The sequence below is a fragment of the Hylaeus anthracinus genome, unplaced genomic scaffold (genome assembly GCF_026225885.1).
Source record: "Hylaeus anthracinus isolate JK02 unplaced genomic scaffold, UHH_iyHylAnth1.0_haploid 4, whole genome shotgun sequence".
Classification (NCBI taxonomy): Eukaryota; Metazoa; Arthropoda; class Insecta; order Hymenoptera; family Colletidae; genus Hylaeus; species Hylaeus anthracinus.
The window spans coordinates 11,639,376-11,658,684 of record NW_026535289.1 but is presented as its reverse complement, the minus strand read 5'-3'; the positions used below and the strand labels follow the sequence as shown (position 1 = coordinate 11,658,684).

Below are 19,309 nucleotides of genomic sequence, written 5' to 3'. Positions count from 1 at the left end.
TTTGTATCAATACATAGTTTGATAATCTCACAAAATTATTTGTTCAGACTTGTATGTCCCCCTCGTGAGACTGTCTAGAGTAACTTTTCTTCATTTGCATACCTCTGAAAATTCGCTGTCGCAATGTGATACTTTTATCCTGTAGAGATCGCCAGGAAGATGCAGTCTCTTGACACGTTGAACGCCACGTCGCCCATATATGGGTGACAGTGGTTTTCACTGAAAAACGAAAACTATTAATTCTGAAAGTTAAGTATCATAGGAAATGAATTTAAACGAGATACTTGAATTTTGATGAAGTTACAGAACTAAATACCAAAATAAATATTTCATTACGCAGTTTCCAAAAGTCTGTAATTAAAATTAAATCGCTGTAGAAATTTTCAAGAGTATTAGTCTGGCAGTGAACGTGTTAATGGGTGTTTACCTTTCCTAAAATATTTTTGGAAAGGGCCCCTTAAATTAATTACTAGATCCGCCACTGCATGTGGGACCCTCCTTTCGATGGTGGATCGAGGACACAAAAACATTGAAAATAGTTCGTGCGAACGTGTGCCCTATTTGACCTTGTTCACGAGATATAGCCATTTTTGTACTCCGGTCATGTGCAATTGCTTACCTTCGCAGGAAGTGTTGTCGCCGCAGACCGGAGTTGCACACTGGTTACTTTGTGTTTATTTTACTAGTTTTGTAATCATTATTTACGATTGCCCGATTAACTTTCGGTCGTATTCAAATAATAAGATAATCGAACGGTCCGAACCCTAGCAGCAACCATATTATTCTAAACGCTTGAATCAAAGAATTTGTTCGAATTCCGTGGACAATTATGTAAAACGTCCCGCTCCTTCGTTTCTACATACATTTCTATATGTAATTATTTAAAAATTAACAGTGAAATGAATCCAGCACCGAGGCTGTTTCTCGTGCTAATTAATTCAGCAGTGAAAAGGTTAACAACTACATTTGTAATCTGCAATCATAAATCAGTAATTTATAATCTTCCAGAGCTAATCGGTGCCTGATTATTCATTAATCCCGATGAGAAATTATTTAGTAAATCATAATCATGAATTACAATTTGCCCAACGCCGCTGCTGATGGTCTGTCATAGAATTACGCAATCTTTCAAATATTCCAGGTATTTCGTCGGATTCATTAGCAGCCTTCTCCTGTACGTTGCCAAAGTATTTCGACACTGGCGATGCATGTTGAATAAACAAATGTTTTTAATTGGCTCGAAAGAACGAAATCCAACGGATTTAATATTCACCGCCGCCTATCTTCGACTGTTAAAATATCGCTCAAAACTTTTCCCAATAATTCGCATAATATTGACCTGTTAATCTCCCGTTAGAAAAACGAGGAGCTACAGGTTCGGTAGCTTGTAGTTCGGCTTACCATTAAAAATTTTCCAAGTATAAAAATGGGTATTTTCAGAGTTTAAAGATATCTCGAAAGGAAGGTCAAATAGAGCGTATATTCGTATGAACATTTTTCATTGTTTTTGTGTCCTCGATCCACTAGTGAAGTGGGTCCCACATGTTACAGGGCACACCCTATATAACGTATCGCATGAATCCGTTTATTAAACGTCACCGATGTAGGTAGTTGTAACAGCGATGTTACCGTTTCAGTAGATCCACCGATTAACGTACAAAGATTTTTCTTTTTCATTAGCCACGGTGCGTTTTCGTCAGCTGAATAGCGATTTTTATTTTTTTTTTTCTTTTCTTTGTATGTTAGAGTCACTGTTAACAGAAGACAGAGTACGTGCGATGTTACAAAAATGTAACGATTTTTAATCGTTGTTTAAGAATCTTTTCGAGAGAAGTTAGTTCTTACCGATAAATAACTCGTCGCTGGCCTGTTGGTGGTACGAGCGGGGATGTGAGGTAACCAACAGCATTGCACAATCACTGAATGATTTCAAGCATCGCCTCATATCTAGGTCATAACAAGATACGTTTCTGGGTTATGGCGGTTGCCCTAAAGCAGGCCCATGTTAATTATAAACCGTCTACTTGATCGATTCTTTACTTTGTATTGTTAATTTTTTGTCTCTTAACGCGTACAAAATTTTGAAATAGTCTCGAGACTATGCTTTCGTATTTTTCGAACAATATGGAATACCACGGCACGATTATTTTGCCACTCCTTAAAGCTGCATTTCATAAAACGTGATGTACGAATTTTTGTCTGCAAATGAATAGATTTTTTCATTAGGAATTTTTATTTTTTTACTGTTTCTTTTAATCGTCGATCGAAATGTATTTAAGAATTTGAACCGTTTGAGGATGTAACTCTAGTCTAATTAATTTTGTGCGCGATACTGAAACTATAGTACAGTTGTACGATATATTGTATATATATTTTATAATAAATTATATTATTCTATAGGTTGACGACCAAATGAAGTTACTACAGCACTCCTGGTCGGATATGTTGGTGCTTGATCATCTTCATCAAAGGTTACATAATAATCTACCCGACGAGACTACGCTTCATAATGGCCAAAAGTTTGATCTCCTTTGTCTCGGCCTACTTGGAGTTCCTTCCCTGGCAGAAATCTTCAATGAATTGTCATCTAAACTTCAGGAACTCAAATTTGACCTTTCGGACTACATATGCATGAAATTCCTGATGCTGCTCAATCATGGTGAGTCTACTTCCTTAGACATTTCTTAAATACGATTACTATGCTTAATGGTTCAACGAGATTCTTAAAAATAATTGTTTCTATTCAAATATATAGACGTTCGGGGATTAGTTAACAAGAAACATGTACAAGAAGGTCACGAACAAGTGTTACAAGCTCTCCTGGATTATACGTTGACATGTTATCCATCTGTAACGGTACGTTTGTTTCACGCATCGATGTACATATATTTCGTTCTGATTGATTTTTTGGTGGACTTTGATACGAGCAATTTGAATTTGTTTAAACAGGATAAATTTAACAAGCTGCTAGCAGTATTACCAGAAATCCATGCGGTAGCGAACAGGGGTGAAGATCACCTTTATCAGAAGCATTGTAGCGGCGGAGCACCAACTCAAACTCTTCTTATGGAAATGCTTCATGCTAAGAGAAAATGAAACGATAAATTCGTTTGGCATCTTTGCCATGAGTTAGTCTGTTGCTATATCTCAAAAATCACGATAGAGCCCCTTACCGTCAAAGTGGACCTCAAGTACCTACTAAGAGCTAACGCTGCTTAGGTATTGGACCAAGTTAAGGGGCCCTGGTTCAAAAAATACCTATGCAAACAAATCAAGTATAGACGTACATACTTTACATATATACATAATATATGTATTATAACGTGTATCTAAATATATAAACATAATGACATATATTTTCTATATTTGATGTTGAAGTTTTAGAGATGTATCCATGGAGAATTACTACCCCTGTTGGTGGGTACAAGCGCAGGGAAACAGTAAGCAAGATGCCTTGAAAACAGTACAAAGGGTGGTTAACAAAATATTGGTCAAAGGGCAGGCAACTTTTGTCTAAATAAGTAAAGCTATTTTTCTAATACTAGAAGCGATTATTTTTAAGCATACCACTGAAGCCTTGCTCTCATTTTGAACAAAAAGATATCCTAATAGTAACGAACGAAAAAAAAAGATTGCCGACTCTCCAGTCAATCATGCTTCTGCAAGGGATTCAATGGGCATACTTGAACGACAGTAAAATTTCATGTGATATACTTATATATACATATATACATATATGTCGCACGGCCACCTGGGCATCCTTAGAACTTCCTATAAAAAATCTGCATTTTGTCACACTTGCACACAGCAGGGCTACTATATTGTAAATACTAGTTAACACATTCCAATTATGTTGTAAAGTATGAATCATGTTAAATATGTAATTATAATATTTTGTGTATAGTTTAATAAAATAAATATATTTCTGTTGCTTACCGAGAAAAAATCATTAGCTACTTAATGTCTTCACTAATTTTAGAATCTTATTCATGTATTTTTCTCTTTATTATTTTTCAAATAGGTGGCGGAAAAAAATAACCACAAAATGCGATATTTTATTATTGTATATTGTATTATAATAAAGATTCTGTTTAAGAAATAAAAGAATCATTGGAGCAAGGTTTATGTGGTCCTACATTATCTAGCAATTATTACTAAGTATATAAGATCAATATTGTCTTATCGCAGTTGTTAAATAGATAAATATTTACTGAATGTTAAGATAGCGATCGAACGTAGTAATTTTTCACTAATAGATTATTATTGTTTAGTCAATAGTCAGAAACTTTTCAGTGCTGTGAAGGTTGTCTTTTCGACGCCTGTGGTATCTAAGCCATCGGTAATTACACGTGCTAGATTCGAGGCTCAAGTGTGGTAATAAGAACAGAAATCTTTGCTCGTACTGGTAGGCTGGTAGTACCACCCTTTGCAACTCCTACTGTTTATATCCTCTATCAAAGAAGTACCTGGAAAAAATGCTATTTTACTACTTTCACTTTTCCACCGACTTCGTAATAAGATATTAAATATAGATGTAAACAATTTGTTGATGTATGTAAAAATAAAAAAAAAAAACAAACTCGATGCCACATTAGATTAAGAATCGAGTGTTGAATCAAACCAGGAGGAGTAGCTGCGAGTATTACTACCATGAAAGAATATATATACGTATATATTTTCGAAAGCATGCATGTACTTATCGTGTGAGTAAAGATTTGTGTCCACGGTCAAATTTTTGAAATCTTCGATATAGATGCAAAATGTATTAACGTGTTCCCAAATTTTCAAATCGCCTGGTTCTTTTTAATCGATCGATCGGAAAACAGTTTGCATTATTATTGGCTTTCTAGTTCTTTTAAATACTTTCAAAACGGATTACTTTTATTTAACTCGCATATGAATGTCTACCTCTTTGTAACTGTATTAAGTCTTACATTTTTACATTTTTAGTAAACCACATACCTCAGAATAGACACCCAGATAGCAAATTAAATGGAATGTATGAATGTTACCTATGTAGACTTGAAGTCTACGACTTCTGTAATATGCGTAACGACAGAATGTAAAGTTCCATTCAAGTATTGAACCTGTTATATTTCCATGTTACTATCTTAGTTATTACTATGTTTATTCCAAATTAGATTATACGTGTACATGATATGTATAATATATCTGAGTCGAAATTTTAACGATTACCAACGAAGCTTTGAAACTACACTTAATCCCATGTTGCTGTTTGGGTAAAAACAAGTTAAAACCGTAATATTTTATTTATTGTAATTTCATTTATCCTCGGAGACTCTTTGTAGAACGTGTCGGTCTGATAATTTTGGAACAACTTATAAAAATCGCAAACACAATTGACTCAAAAACGAAAATTGTCTCTTTTAAATATATCCCTAAATCAATGATCTTTGTATGTGTCCATCCTATTTAATCGTCCGCTCGATTCTGTTACAACATGTTTATTGATAATTGTAACTAGAAAGTACGATAATACTGGTGTAATAAGCATTGTGTTAAATATGTACAGTTACCAATTATAATTGGCAAATAATCTAATTTAATATCGATGTGATTTTTTGCTCCAATAAATAATTGGAATTAACATTAAAAGAAGAACTATTATGCGTTGTTAACACTGCCATTAGGAGTTGGCAATTGTAAATTATGTAGAAAAAAATAATTGATTGTAAATATATCTTTATTATTAACTAATAACTGTTCCTTTTTAGGGTTGACAGTGCTATTTTTTATATATTATACTGATTGAACTCCTTTTAAACAATAATATTTCCCTTATTGCACTCCTGTCTTTGGTATTATTGTAAAATATGTACGATGTCCGTGAGACGTACGATAGATTTCGAAAGGAAGGTACAGGATGGTACTACGTAAATTATTAAACAGACAATTTTCCGAAATTTACAAATAGTATTTCAAAACATTCAATCGTTTCTTTATATACACAAGTTATTATAATTTAAATGCGTTTATGTACAACACAAAGTTTACTATAATTTGTAACAACAATGGTGTCATTCGTATACCGAATAACATGTATATTAAAACATTTGTTTGCTTTGTACAAATATGATAACAAGATAAGAAAATGCACAGTGGTTAATAAAGACATCAGCTAACTACTGCACTCAGCTTCATATTCTTGATTCACGATGTTTGCGTGTACACCTCATGTACTACATTAAGCATGTTGCTTAATGTTACACAAACAATTGTGCCTCTGCATAATTTACAAACAAAATACTTTTTGTACTTGCAAAGATATGATATATACTTACATTATATTATGCTACTATAACTTAAACTCATTTTGTTCGATCAGTTCGCTTCATAAAACATTGACCATTAACACATAATCAAACATGTTTGTCATTTTATGCTTTACAATAAATAAAAACTTTGACATATATTTTTTTTTGTACAAATAGCTGGCTAAGAGATAGATAAAAATTAAACTACGACTAAATCGTAACTTCGCATATGTTGAAAATGTAACATGCTTAGTGTGGATCAGACTTTAAGTATAAGTTATATGCATTTTCATCCATTAGATTCTTGATTTCATCCACATTACTTAATTCTACTTTAAACAACCATCCTTTTTCATAACAAGACGAATTTACTAAACCAGGTGTTTTTTCAACCGCTTCATTTTTGTCTATAATCTTTCCACTGACAGGGCTATACAATTCAGAAGCAGCCTTCACCGATTCCAATGCTCCACATTCAGCTGTGAGGAATAATTTCCATCAAATTGAAGGTATTAATAGTAAGTTTCCTGTATTAACAGATACGAATAGGAATATATACTAACCTTCTTTTTCTATTACAGATCCAACATCTGGAAGCTGTGCGTAAACAACGTCACCCAGCGATTCCTGTGCATAGTTGGATATTCCAACTATGCCCACATTGCCATCAATTGTTATCCATTCATGCTTCTCTGTATATAATCTTTCTAGAAAGTGAAAATATATATGAGTCTATTACATCTACTAACAATTTTTGTTTTAAACATTATAGGAGCAATAATTTGTCAAACTTACCGGCGTTGAGGCATCGAGTCGTGGCGATGGAGCGTGAGACCCTTAATGCTACTTTCGAGACAGGAGAAGTAAGTAAACTATCTTTACCAATATAGGAAAATGTTCTCGTGGTGTATTTTGCCATTTGCATGATTAGTTTTGCCATTCTAAGTTTCACTTCGCAAGTGTAGACGATAAAAATAGACTTAACCTCACTGTATCCGTATCGTCTGCAATGTATTGTCCTTGGCAGAGTTCGTAAATTTTCCGTGGTGTTGCCAAGCGAATGAAAAGGCGCGATTCGAATGAATGATTAAAAGATTTCTATAAAGCAGCATTTACTCGTTGCATTATCATCCGCTCTTATCTCGTGGAGCATATTTCATCACGGTGTAATTTCAGCAAACACGGAACAAATATGATGTCGCTTAAGAAATGCTAATCTCAGAATTGTCTCTTCAATTGTAGAATCTGTGTCTACGTATGTATATAAATAATCAACAAGATTTTTCCGAAAAATTTCTGATATTTTTGGGCTTGTGCAACGGTATCAAAGTCCGAAAATGTATTTTTAGAATCTTTGTTTGTTACGATGTAAATCGAAAACGGCTGTGATATTTTAATGAACTTATGTATCCATTTTTCTACCTCAATGAATAGCTTCATATTAAATTATTTACGAGAATTATTAATAGTATTTTATATATTGCAATAATGTAATGGAAACGCATACTTGAACATATGTACATGGATAATCATGCTGCAGTTTACATTATTGTAATACTTGCAAGGATGTGATGAATGTACAATTGGTATAAATTATTTGGGAAATGGGAATAAGCAATAAGATGTTTCAGTATACAAAAAGAACTTTATTTGGAAAGATTGAAGTAAATTTGAACAGAAAATATATAAAATCCAAATAAATACACATTTGGTGTATGCTTTCTGCAGTTACCAAAATCTTAACCCTTATGTTTCAATACAGATGGGATCCTTTGTTCGTGGTTTAGGAAATCGCAGATGTTTAACAGTTTCAAAACATACGAAATGTTATTGAAGTCCCGAGTACGATCACGTGAGGTTAAAAGGTTAAAAACCACACTCATGAGATAACTTGTAATTTATGTTATCGGAGTTGTACGATATCAATGACCTCCGAGTTCAATGTGGGTAATCCGCGAAGAAAAACGTGACACTCTATTCTAAGAACATTTATTAATCTATACTCCTGTTATATCTTTCTTGATCAATTTATAACGACATTTGATGTTAAGTTTTACTCTTGTAAGGAACTTTAAACAAAAAATTCATCATAGTTTTATTACGAAAGTATTCTTTTAATATCAGATAACCAAATTACGAAGGTACTAAATTATAAACCTATAGTGTAAGAACGACCATTAGGATTATGAACTGGTCCTGCAATAGGTTTGCTGATACACCACTCATACCAGACGTTCTTAGAACTACATTGGCGCCAAAAATGAACAACTACTTCGTCCCCTGCTTTTAGCTGTACCGGTTCCTACCATTACAAATCGTATTAGATTTCAAAATAATTATCAATTATATTAACTTCCTAAACATTTTATATTTCTCCCTACCTTAATTGGAAAAAAGATAGGAAACCAACTGAACATTCCGGGACTACGTGTACTGGGTTCTATGCTCAGTGTAACATTTTTGTATAAAACTGTATCAAAGTATCCAGAAAATCCATGTAGCACACAATTTTGCTGTACCGCGAATTTTTTTGTTTCGTATCTTGAATTATCAATGATACACTCTGAAACGATAACGAAAATGTTGAAAATCGGCATTAGTACAGTAGTAAGGGAGTAGATATAGTCAATTTATTAACCTCTGTTTGGATGGTTGAATGTAAACAATGGCTGCGGTTTTGCTATGTCGTATTTGTTTTGAAGATGAACGACATAAGAAGTTTCAAAATGAGCCAACCAGTGTTTTTCTTTATCTTTACACAGTCTTACTTCATTGTACAATTTTGAAGACTGTACAGGAGCAATGTACGACGTGTACGAGCATGGTATACTTATCCCGTCGTCTAAACATGATCGAACAATTAATAAAAGTAACAATTATTATATTCGCATAACAATATCTTTTTGTATATACCATATATACCTTTTAAAAATCTTTGAACTCCATCCAAACATTCTGGAGAGAGTTCGTTGTCGCCGAAAGAGCCAAGCAACTCGGATACTAGAATATCAGCTTTTTCGGGAGCACACCATTCTCTCATATCGCACGATACTACTGTTACTCTGTCTTCCCACATATCCCTTTCAAGTGCCTGTAAACTGTACATGTAACAATTTATACAAATATATCTGTAAGTGTTAAATACAAATAACTCGAAACAAGTAAAAACTTACGTTAATACTGCGTTAGGATTCTTTTCTACGGCATATACTTTGATTTGTTGATCAGCCATTTCTGCTGCATTTAAGGAGGCATGTACAAGCGGGCCTCTTCCAGCACCAACTACCATTATCACTCTATAAGTAAGGACACATTTTATTTCCATACATATTTTTGTAATTAAATTACTGTTGTATCATACATTACATTTTTCTATTTTTATCTGTTGTTTTAGACTTAATTCCAAGAATTGCTTCATGAATGGCCGTTTGATACTGTGTATATTTAACAGGATCTTTCTCAAACACTTCGTACGTTTGAGATTCGAGATTGTCCATAAGCGGTTGCAGAGGACATTGTAAATAATCTTCGTAGCCGCGAGCAAATCGTTCGACTGGCCCGCTTGTTTGACATCCCTAGGTAAAATTACAAAGATTAAATACAGTCACTTTTTAATGAATTTTTATGACATAAACATTTAAAACTAGAATTTTTATTTTACCTTCCATAAGTACTCCAGATAGTTATGATAATAACTGATATTTTGATGCCGATTTGCTCCTGTGAGTATAAATTGTACTTCTAATACAGCAAACTTTTTCACTAATGTTTGATGTGCTTTACTTAAGACTGGGTATCCCTTTTTATTCGAAATAAATAGTGTTGTAGGAATAATCAAACACCTAACCGGTTCTCCTAGCCACCTATCAATCTTACCATCAAATTAACTTTTTTATATCTGATTTTTCTATATTTACAATAGTATGTACGTAGTTTTTATAAAAGTCTTTTAAAGTACCTCTTCTTGTTCAGGAAGATCATGGCTTACAAGCAATACAATGCCTAGCTTTCTATCGTAATCGCATATTACTCTGAAGGCATTCCACCATTCCCATGGACTTTCTGCCGAACCATGTTCTTGTTCTCTGTAAGAATAAGTTTGTATAACCGGATTTTCCATAGGTACTTGTATCCAAACCTACAATGAAATTGACCTATATATTATAAATTCATAATTTATTATTTAATGGTGAATATACCTGTAAGCTACATGTGCTTGACATTTTATCACAGATAATTCTAGCAAGATTTGCGTTGTGCTCTATCCCTTTCGTCAACTTAAAAGTAACTCCGACAAGACCCAAATGGCTCGCCAAAGATAATTCTTGGAGTAGGGTTTCTTCGCTATTTTTTTTTACAATAGGATTCTTTGAATCAACATTAATATGTGGTGATAGTTTACCAATAATTAAATTATTCCAATCTGTAAATTCAATTGCGATTACCTCCTTACAAATCTGTGCGTATTTGTTACTTTACTTACCAGAACTACACAAAACTAAGTCTGGTCTGGTAAATGGACCAGAACGTCTTTTTGCAGCACCAGAAATAAATTCTCTTTTAAATAAAGGATGTACGAGCGGAATGCATATGAATTCATATCTGCAAACGTTTTCACCGATAAGTTACCTCTTTTGTAAATTAAAAAATAAAAGAAACTTGTTCTTTTTCATAACTTACTTCGACGAAGTTGCTGTAAAAAGGCAGTTATTTAAATCCGGAACAGCGCAAAAGTCAAGACCACAGGATACAGATCTCTTATTTGACATTATTCACCATGAAATGTTGTTTCCTAAAAGTATCAAATGAATAAAACAAGCATTTAAAGGCATTTGCCATTATTTTGTTTCGCGACACCGGGTATTACCGGTACAAAGAACATAGTCTATTTAGCTTTGTTAAGTGTCATTTGATCATTTTTAAGGTGTGTTTGACTACGAATTACCTGAATAAAATTATTTAATTATTTGTCGGTAAATCTTTGACACTTTCAGTGTTTTATTATTGCAAACCAGAGAAATGGCATAGGCTTAGACGCTGATTACAAATTACACGTGCAACAGCACCGTTAACTACATATGCTTACAAGAAGTATTGGAAATGTGTTTACTATATTATTCGCATACATTCGATAAGAACCAATATTTAAATAATAATTCAAATCAAATTTAATTTAATCAATATTTAATTACAATTAAGTAGAAAATATAAAAAATGTTGTCAATTTCTAAATACATAGAAACTCATGTTGAAATCTATTGTGTCATCTTTATACAACTTGTGCTACATTTCCTTTCTACGCTACTTGATGTTTTTTGTTCTTTTTAATTATTAATAATTATTTTTCTAACTTCGCAGTGTATTCACTATTTACGAAGAAATAAAGTTTAGTGCTATTTTTTCGTTTACATGTATCGAACTGGACGAATGAAATCGACCAATCAGAGGCGAGGATTTTTTTGGGTGTCTGCCATTTTGAATACTACCTTCGCGTTCTAGTTCATGTTCCATCATGTTCATGATAGACGCTTGATGACGCTTGGCTTGGTGACTCCATTTTCTTGAGCATTCCGTTTTGTCTCAGTTTTCTGTGCGCGGTCAAGTTTGCTGCTTTTCCGGTAAGTAACATCTTTCTTTTACGTTCAGTATAACAGAAATTTTGTATTACTTGTTACAAAATATTAGTTAGGTTATTTTCTTACGATACAAAGGATAATTTTCGCGATAGCAGGCGTTGCTGAAATTGAAAAGTTAGTTACATTGCATGGCGTCGTTTGGTTTGTGAAATATCAATTGGAGGAATTACGATTGGCTATTTCTTTTGTTACACATCGAATTGATTCGTGTATGTAATACGCGTGGTTGTGTATTCTTTTTTTTTTTTTTTTAACTGAAACTTAAGCCGCTCAAATTGAAACACTCGTGCGTCTCATATCGGAAATAGACGCCCTTCCATACTCCATTTATAAATCAAAAACGCACAGTGTGGAGACTCACTACGGTCATACAATGAGATAATGCATTTTTTAACATATTATGTATTCAAAAATATAACATTTAAACGTCAATAGTTATAAATAATATTATAAAGATGGTATTACAATGGCTTGTTAAAAATTTCTTTGATTACTTTGTATACAATAAATTGTAAATTTAATAGTCAGTGGGATTTCGAGCAATCCTTAATGGAATCATCATCTTCGAGGCCATTGTAATATCGACAATGCACTATTATGTGTTTTTTCAATCCACGTTAGAAATTCTCTCAAAGATAAATAAATATAGAATTTCTTCTAACGTTATTCCTTTTTGTAGATACCATGTCCTTCAATCGAGGAATAAAGCGAGATTCCTTCGGGAATAGGAATTTCAACAATCGAGGAGGCGGTGCTGGAGGTGGCGGCGGTGGAGGAAGACTTGGTAACATGGGTGGAGGCGGAGGTGGCATGGGTGGCGGAGGTGGTATGGGTGGCGGAATGGGAGGAGGTGGTGGCGGCGGAGGCGGCGGCGGAATGAATCCTTGGGAAGGAGGAATGATGCCAGGCAGAGGAATTTTACCAACTCCGAATAATAATCTGTCCTTAGCATCGCCACAAGCACAGTTAGCAATAGCCAGTAATCTTCTTACGAACTTGCTTCGCAGCCAACAAGATGTTCAGCCACAGGTACAAAATTTTTCTTATATTTGAGGCACTTGCCATAATTGTTGTTTCAATGTTACTAATGTAATTGCGTATATTCAATAGGTACCATCGCTCCTCAGTCTTGGCAATAATTTTTCTGGACCAGGACCAAATTTTTCGAATCAACAAAACTTTCAGTCAGGGCGTTTTAACGATCGTCCCGTAAGGCACACTATGAAGAATCAACGACCTCAACCGTATAACAAGGTATGAATATATAAAGATATTCACTTAACATACAAACATCATCTCTAATGGAAATTGTAAAAGGGCAACCTTTAGTCCACACTTCTTATTTTGCGTCGACAACACCAGTCCATAATGTGAAAATTTGAATTTCTTCTTATGTTCATTGATGAATTCATTAACGAGGCTTTCAGTCAATGGATGTGATACTACGTGGCTACACTGCAAAATTACTAAGATGTAAGCAGTTCTTATCGTTGGACTAGTTTTGCCATACATGATTTTCGTAGGAGCATTAATTACCGTCGCAATGTTATTTCATTAAAGAACACGGTAACAAGACGTGTATTGATTTCAGAATGCAATTTCTCATTTTTAGTGGTGGAAGTTAATTGTGGTTTTCTGCGGTACATTTCAGCAAAGACACGGAGTTATGCTATCCCTCTGACTTGGTTCATTTATATTCCATCCAAGTCTTCTATTCGTCGTTACAGCTAAAATTTATGGAAGAACGTTACTCAGAAACATTGATTGCTAGCTGCATTTTTCACTGATTAACGTCTTCTTCTTGTTGATTATTTTTCATTGAGCTTTTATTGAACTATGTTCAAAGGAAAGTATATGTGTTTTATAACTATCATATCTTACGATCAGCATGATCATTGCCTGTACAAAGGTGGATGATGCGACGATTGTATGCATCTTCGACTGTCTACTACTACTGTCCTTTTCCCTTCCACTAAAACGTGGAGATACAGACCTTCGGTGTTCATTGAAACACTGAGTACGTCCTGCTTCCGAATCGACTAGAATATTTTCTCCCTTAAACATCCCAATGGTTGCTGAAACCAAGTTCGATTCGAGAAGAATCACAATTATATCGGATACTTCTCATGACGGTTTGGTCATTTGACCTACATGACTAGATGGGCAATCGCGCCCGTGATGGCCCTGCTGGGCGACGTGGTCCATCCGCACAACAATCTCGTGCACCCCAGTCTGGCAGTCAGCGTATGAATGGAAACCAAACACAACATCGCAACGATAAATCTTCTAAACCAATTCCTGCCTCTAAACAAAATCAGACTGCCAAAAAGGAACAGCAGGACGTTAAGACCTCTGATAATGAAAAAGCAGAAGCACCTGTTGTAAAAAGGTAAGCTCCTGGTGACTGTGAATAGTTCTTCAAACTTCAGTAAGTCTCATTCTGTCACCTATCTTTGTATGTACGGTGTTTCTTACGTATGTACAGTATAATTGCTATAGAATCAGCATCGTGCCCTTTCTCTTATCTGATATTTAAGAAACTACATACATATTTATATATACACATATATATCTATATAGTATGTTTATTTCACTCCTCATTGTCGATGAAACTCAACTCACATTTCAAATTTAAGTTAGATTAGCTGCAGCTTCATAACACTATTATTTCATAATCGTATAAAATATGCCCCGTATACTCTTCTTTCGATACACATTATTCAATGTATGTGTTCATGACAATAGGTAAATTGAGCATTTGTTTGCTCAGCTGCTAGAAGTGTGAATTATCTTCACTTGAAGTAAATTTCATGCCCAATTTCTTTCTAGATACATTGAAAATTTTATGTACATGTGCCTTTACTAAAAGATACTAATATTTAAATTGTCTTTAAAAGAGAAAAATAAAAAAAAAAGAACATGGTGAAGTTAAATGAAATCTGTACTCTTAATAAAAGTGATGTATTTGTTTCTATATTAGGGAGGAAACCGACGAATCCGAAGACAAGAAGCGCGATTGGAAGGATGAGAAGAAGGAATCTGAGAACGTTCAAGTTAATGAGTCTGATGAAACTGAGAAATCTCAAGAAGATAGCGAACAAAAAGCAGACAAATCTGGTACCGATGAGACAGGAAAAGAAGGAGCTGGATCTACCGAGAAGGATACAAAGATGAGTGGCAAGAAATCCGAAGCTAGGCATGCCGAGAGCCGTTACGCAGATGTCCCAATGAGTCATATGTTCTGTCACATTTGTAACAAACATATGTGGGATGGATATGTACGTCTTTATTTCTAGTTCGTTATATAATTTACGTTAAAACGAACTCTTAATTATTATATTCTCTTCTATCGTAGTCCTTCGAGAATCATTTACGAGGACGAGCGCATCAGTTAATGATGGAAAAATTAGATGAATCGTACAAATTGAAAGTCGACCTGATGAGGCATGAATTAAGAGTAGCGGAAGAACAACGTGAACTGAGTTTGACTAATTCGAAACGTCGTGGAAAGAAAGTGAGTGTATGATACAAATATTGAGTGTTCAGTTAATCCGGTCTTTTGACGAATAGATCTTACACATTCATAATTTTACTAGGTTTCCGTGGATCTTAACGTGAGAGAATACTGTACGATGTGCGATTTGAACTTCTACGGAACATTGTCAACGCATAGGAAGAGCGAAAAGCATCAGCAACTAAAAACATTTTTACACCCTAGATGTTTCCCTTGCCTAAAGGAATTCCCTTCGCGTATCGAATACGATGAACATTGTCTGACGCCTGCGCATATGAAGAAAGCTGTGCAATGCGAAGAGCAACGGAAAAATAAGAAGAAAGGTGTGTATAAAAGTAAAGTAACAAATTTTCAAAAAGTTACCCCTTTACCTAAGTTTTAATTTTTCTCCTAGAAAAACTTGCGAAAGGAGAAGCTGAAGTGCGTACCGTTGAAGATGAAGAAAAAGATGTCGGCACTGATATTAAAGCCGAAAAAGAAGAAGAAGCTGTAGTAGGAGAACAACAAGAATATATTACAGATATCACAGAAAACTTGAGCGAGAAAAAGTTTAGGATACCATCCTATAAATATTGTCGACAGAATCAAATTTCTATAGGTATGTAAAATGGGAAAAAGTTTGCACCGTTTACAGATATTTTTTTGGACGAAATATAATTCATTTATTTGTATCGTTGTAGGAAAATCTTTGGTAAAAGAAGTCCAAGGATTTTATTGTGAAAAGTGTAGAAGATTCATGCTGTTAGCTGATGATATGAACGCTCATTTGCGTAGTATTACGCACTACCGAAATTTTGTGCAAGAAGTAAAAGCTCTAACTACAACTCCTGAAAATGCTGAAAAGCCGGCGGAAAAGACTGAGGTATAATCGATCGCAAGAAAAATGTTTATCGTTATATATAATTGCAAAAGAATAATTTATTCGATATCTTTCCTTTTCATAGGGTGAAGAAAATACATCAGAAAATAACAAGGAATACGAAGGAAATTGGAAACGTCGCAAAGTTGCTCACTTCGAAGAAGAAGATAATGGGGAGATGAAAGAAGGACAAGAAAATAGTAATGAAGATGCAAACGAACAAAAGAAAGCTGACGGGGATGAGAAATACGATCCACTTGAAGCTGACGCGGAATCCGAGGAAGAAGAGCATCATGAAACTGAAGATAGTGGTGAACAAGATTCGCAAAATGCCTCAAATACTCAAGAAAAAAAAACGCCAGTTGAAAAAATGTGGGCTGACATTGATAATGACAATGATGCGGAAATAGGTAATTTAATTGATGATGGCGACGAAAAAGAACACGTTGAACTTGAAAAACCCACACCGAAGTTAGACAAAGCTCAAAGTCCTCAAGTGAAACCAACCCGTGGTCGAGGTTTTGCTCGTGGTCGTGGCGGTACTCCTCGAGCACGAAGAGCTCGGCGATAAAGTGATCTCTATTCCAAAATTGGAGTAAGCTTGGGTATATTGTAGAATTATTACTAATACTTACCGCTATATGACTATTAGATATCACTAATTTGACTGATTTATACGAGTCATTTATGTTGACGTAATTTGACTTATTCACCTTACCTTTTTATATGCATGAAACAAAAATTCACATGCAACCGTAAACAAGAAGGAAATAATTATTTATTATCCAAGCTTATTCAAGAGTTTTATTACTTAGAACGAACGTATACAGATTTGTAGTGTATACAAATTTTTGAACTAAACGATAGATTTGAAGTCAAGGAAGCGAAATAAAAAGCTATACTCGTATATCTTGTAACTATTCTGTATAAGGAATTCCTATTAATATTCAAGTAAATGAAATGTGTCGATGGTTTTTTAAATAATAACCATAATATGAAACTATTCTAAGGTTCGTTCTTATTAGGCACGTGTTAATGAAAAATCTAAAGTATCTTGCAATAAAAATTAAGATATTAATGCATATTTTATCCAGTCTATGCATTATTGTAATAAAATAATCGAAGTTTGTGATAACAAACATACAAGATACCATAATGATTTATTTTCGTTATGATAATATGGTAGGATTTTATTATAGATCATGTATGTTTTACGTGATAAACAATGTGTTAAAATATTGATATGAAAAATGCAAGTTATTTATCAATCGCTTTACACGATATGGAAACTTTATTTCATAAAAAAAAATTTCCATCTATTATAAAGATACAGCAGTCATGTAATATATCTTGATAACGCGCAATGTTCATTATATCTTTATATTAATTTTTATGTCTAAAGACCATGAAGAACAGTGATTGTTTTTTTGTAACAATCAAATAATAAAAGAATGACATTGTATTTTTTAAAATCATTTGAAGAACTTTTCATTCCAACATTGGATTCTCTGTATTAGTATTGTAGGATGTATCAAATAAATCATATACAAAATGCATTGGAGAGTATTTTGTCATGTAGAAAACATTTATTTACACTTATGATACATTACAAAATAAAATATAAATTATCACAAGTTATTATAAATCCATAGACAGATGAGTTGCTAAAAACTCATCAACAGAATCTGTGTCCCATTTATGTATGTCTAAAATGTCTTCAACTTTATTGTCCGCATCCAATAATTTAATTATTGGATCCAAGCCTCTAACATACTTTATCTGTAAGTTTTTGTACTTGCTTGGTCGATCGCTTTTTATAAAAGCTGAAAACAGAACAAATTAATGCATAGCACTATGCTTTTATTTTTGGTTGATTTATACATAATATATCAATTACACTGTACCTTGAATCTGTGGATATGCTCCAAATTTACATGTGCAGACTTCAAGTACAGCATGTGGGTAACGTTTTGAACCAGATGCATCATAATCATCATCTTTTAAACAGCATTCTTTACAGTTATCCCTGTAATTATTAAGGAACATATTAAATAATCTTTACTATCTAAGAAAATTAATAATACTGTACATTGTCTATATTTATCTATACTTGCCGTATCTCTATTAAGTTAGGTTTATTAAATTCTTCGCATGTAGAACATAATAAATTAGCTTTATTGAAACCCAAGCTTTTACAGTCATCGGCTGAAAACTCTGCTATCACAATATTCGCCTGAGAACGTGCGAGTTTGATGTGTTATTTGGTTTAATGTAACATTGATTGTAATAAGACGTACGAACATATCTCTTGTGATTTCCATTTCATATAATAAATTTAATAAATTGCCTTATATTTTGAGGACATACACGATAAGTTACATAGTGATAACATTATCACTTACCGTTAAAATAAATGCAAATAAGTGTACTAATGTGAAGAAATCCATTCTGTTATATCGAAAATATTAAGTACTGCTGAATATATCGAACGAATACAGTATTTCTTAGAAAAAGCAGACGAACACAGGAAATTCTGCCACTGACTGCCAGGGTTGCCATAAATCAATTCCACTGTTCTCCGCGTGAAGCGCCACGCTATGCCAGTAGAGTATCTAGTACGTTCGTATAGTGGCGTCCTTAGTCACCCCCTCTTAATGGGAAATGTTCCTGGTTCATTTCCCATTAATTTTCCATAATTTTCTGATACATTCCTTTTCAATTTGCCCTTCAATTCTATGACATTTTCATTCATGCTGTAAATCGCACATCTCAACAGTTCAACAAAGTTGCATCTCTAACAGAGGGCCTCGTCGTAAAAATCCTACATTTCCCATTACAATTTTGAGCGGGGCAATTTGCAACATTGTTGAACTTAACGCTGCTAAAAATTCAACAAAGTTGCAAATCAGAAGTTTGGTAAAATGTGACAAAATCCGAAAAATCGACTCGACTTTTGCAACATTGTTGTACTCCCGAGAGGAGCGATTTGCAACATTGTTGAATTCCACAGGGAGCGATTTGCAAC

General features: G+C 34.0%; 5 protein-coding genes across 5 annotated transcripts in view; 2 read left to right on the top strand and 3 right to left on the bottom strand.

The window, feature by feature from the left end:
- LOC128894965 (nuclear hormone receptor FTZ-F1-like) overlaps positions 1 to 4,120 on the top strand; it is a 5,669-nt gene extending 1,549 nt beyond the window's left edge. Inside the window, exons 2-4 of the mRNA XM_054157114.1 lie at positions 2,401 to 2,659; positions 2,756 to 2,856; positions 2,950 to 4,120. Coding sequence (XP_054013089.1) covers positions 2,401 to 2,659; positions 2,756 to 2,856; positions 2,950 to 3,096 — 507 coding nt within the window. The 3' untranslated portion in view covers positions 3,097 to 4,120. The remainder of the gene's footprint in view (positions 1 to 2,400; positions 2,660 to 2,755; positions 2,857 to 2,949) is intronic.
- On the bottom strand, positions 3,172 to 7,427 carry LOC128894977 (glycine cleavage system H protein, mitochondrial). The gene is made up of 3 exons (XM_054157132.1): positions 7,071 to 7,427; positions 6,839 to 6,982; positions 3,172 to 6,754 (listed from the first exon to the last, which is right to left on the bottom strand). The coding sequence occupies exons 1-3, from the start codon at positions 7,213 to 7,215 to the stop codon at positions 6,525 to 6,527; spliced, it is 519 nt and encodes a 172-aa protein (XP_054013107.1). The 5' UTR covers positions 7,216 to 7,427; the 3' UTR covers positions 3,172 to 6,524.
- Positions 7,428 to 7,904: 477 nt separating this feature from the next.
- Positions 7,905 to 11,377, bottom strand: LOC128894959 (protein arginine N-methyltransferase 5). Its single transcript, XM_054157095.1, has 12 exons — positions 11,221 to 11,377; positions 10,956 to 11,067; positions 10,759 to 10,877; positions 10,475 to 10,698; positions 10,234 to 10,413; positions 9,937 to 10,146; positions 9,642 to 9,850; positions 9,449 to 9,571; positions 9,198 to 9,373; positions 8,914 to 9,117; positions 8,657 to 8,838; positions 7,905 to 8,577 (listed from the first exon to the last, which is right to left on the bottom strand). Exons 2-12 carry the CDS (start codon positions 11,042 to 11,044, stop codon positions 8,425 to 8,427), a joined length of 1,869 nt encoding a protein of 622 aa, XP_054013070.1. The 5' UTR covers positions 11,045 to 11,067; positions 11,221 to 11,377; the 3' UTR covers positions 7,905 to 8,424.
- Positions 11,378 to 11,747: 370 nt separating this feature from the next.
- Positions 11,748 to 17,368, top strand: LOC128894958 (zinc finger protein on ecdysone puffs). The gene is made up of 10 exons (XM_054157094.1): positions 11,748 to 11,893; positions 12,591 to 12,940; positions 13,022 to 13,165; positions 14,071 to 14,300; positions 14,892 to 15,189; positions 15,267 to 15,425; positions 15,508 to 15,748; positions 15,820 to 16,023; positions 16,106 to 16,287; positions 16,370 to 17,368. Exons 2-10 carry the CDS (start codon positions 12,596 to 12,598, stop codon positions 16,853 to 16,855), a joined length of 2,289 nt encoding a protein of 762 aa, XP_054013069.1. The 5' UTR covers positions 11,748 to 11,893; positions 12,591 to 12,595; the 3' UTR covers positions 16,856 to 17,368.
- A 480-nt stretch (positions 17,369 to 17,848) lies between these two features.
- LOC128894978 (selenoprotein F) lies at positions 17,849 to 18,871 on the bottom strand. Its single transcript, XM_054157133.1, has 4 exons — positions 18,687 to 18,871; positions 18,399 to 18,517; positions 18,189 to 18,310; positions 17,849 to 18,107 (listed from the first exon to the last, which is right to left on the bottom strand). Exons 1-4 carry the CDS (start codon positions 18,729 to 18,731, stop codon positions 17,923 to 17,925), a joined length of 471 nt encoding a protein of 156 aa, XP_054013108.1. The 5' UTR covers positions 18,732 to 18,871; the 3' UTR covers positions 17,849 to 17,922.
- Positions 18,872 to 19,309: the final 438 nt, after the last annotated feature.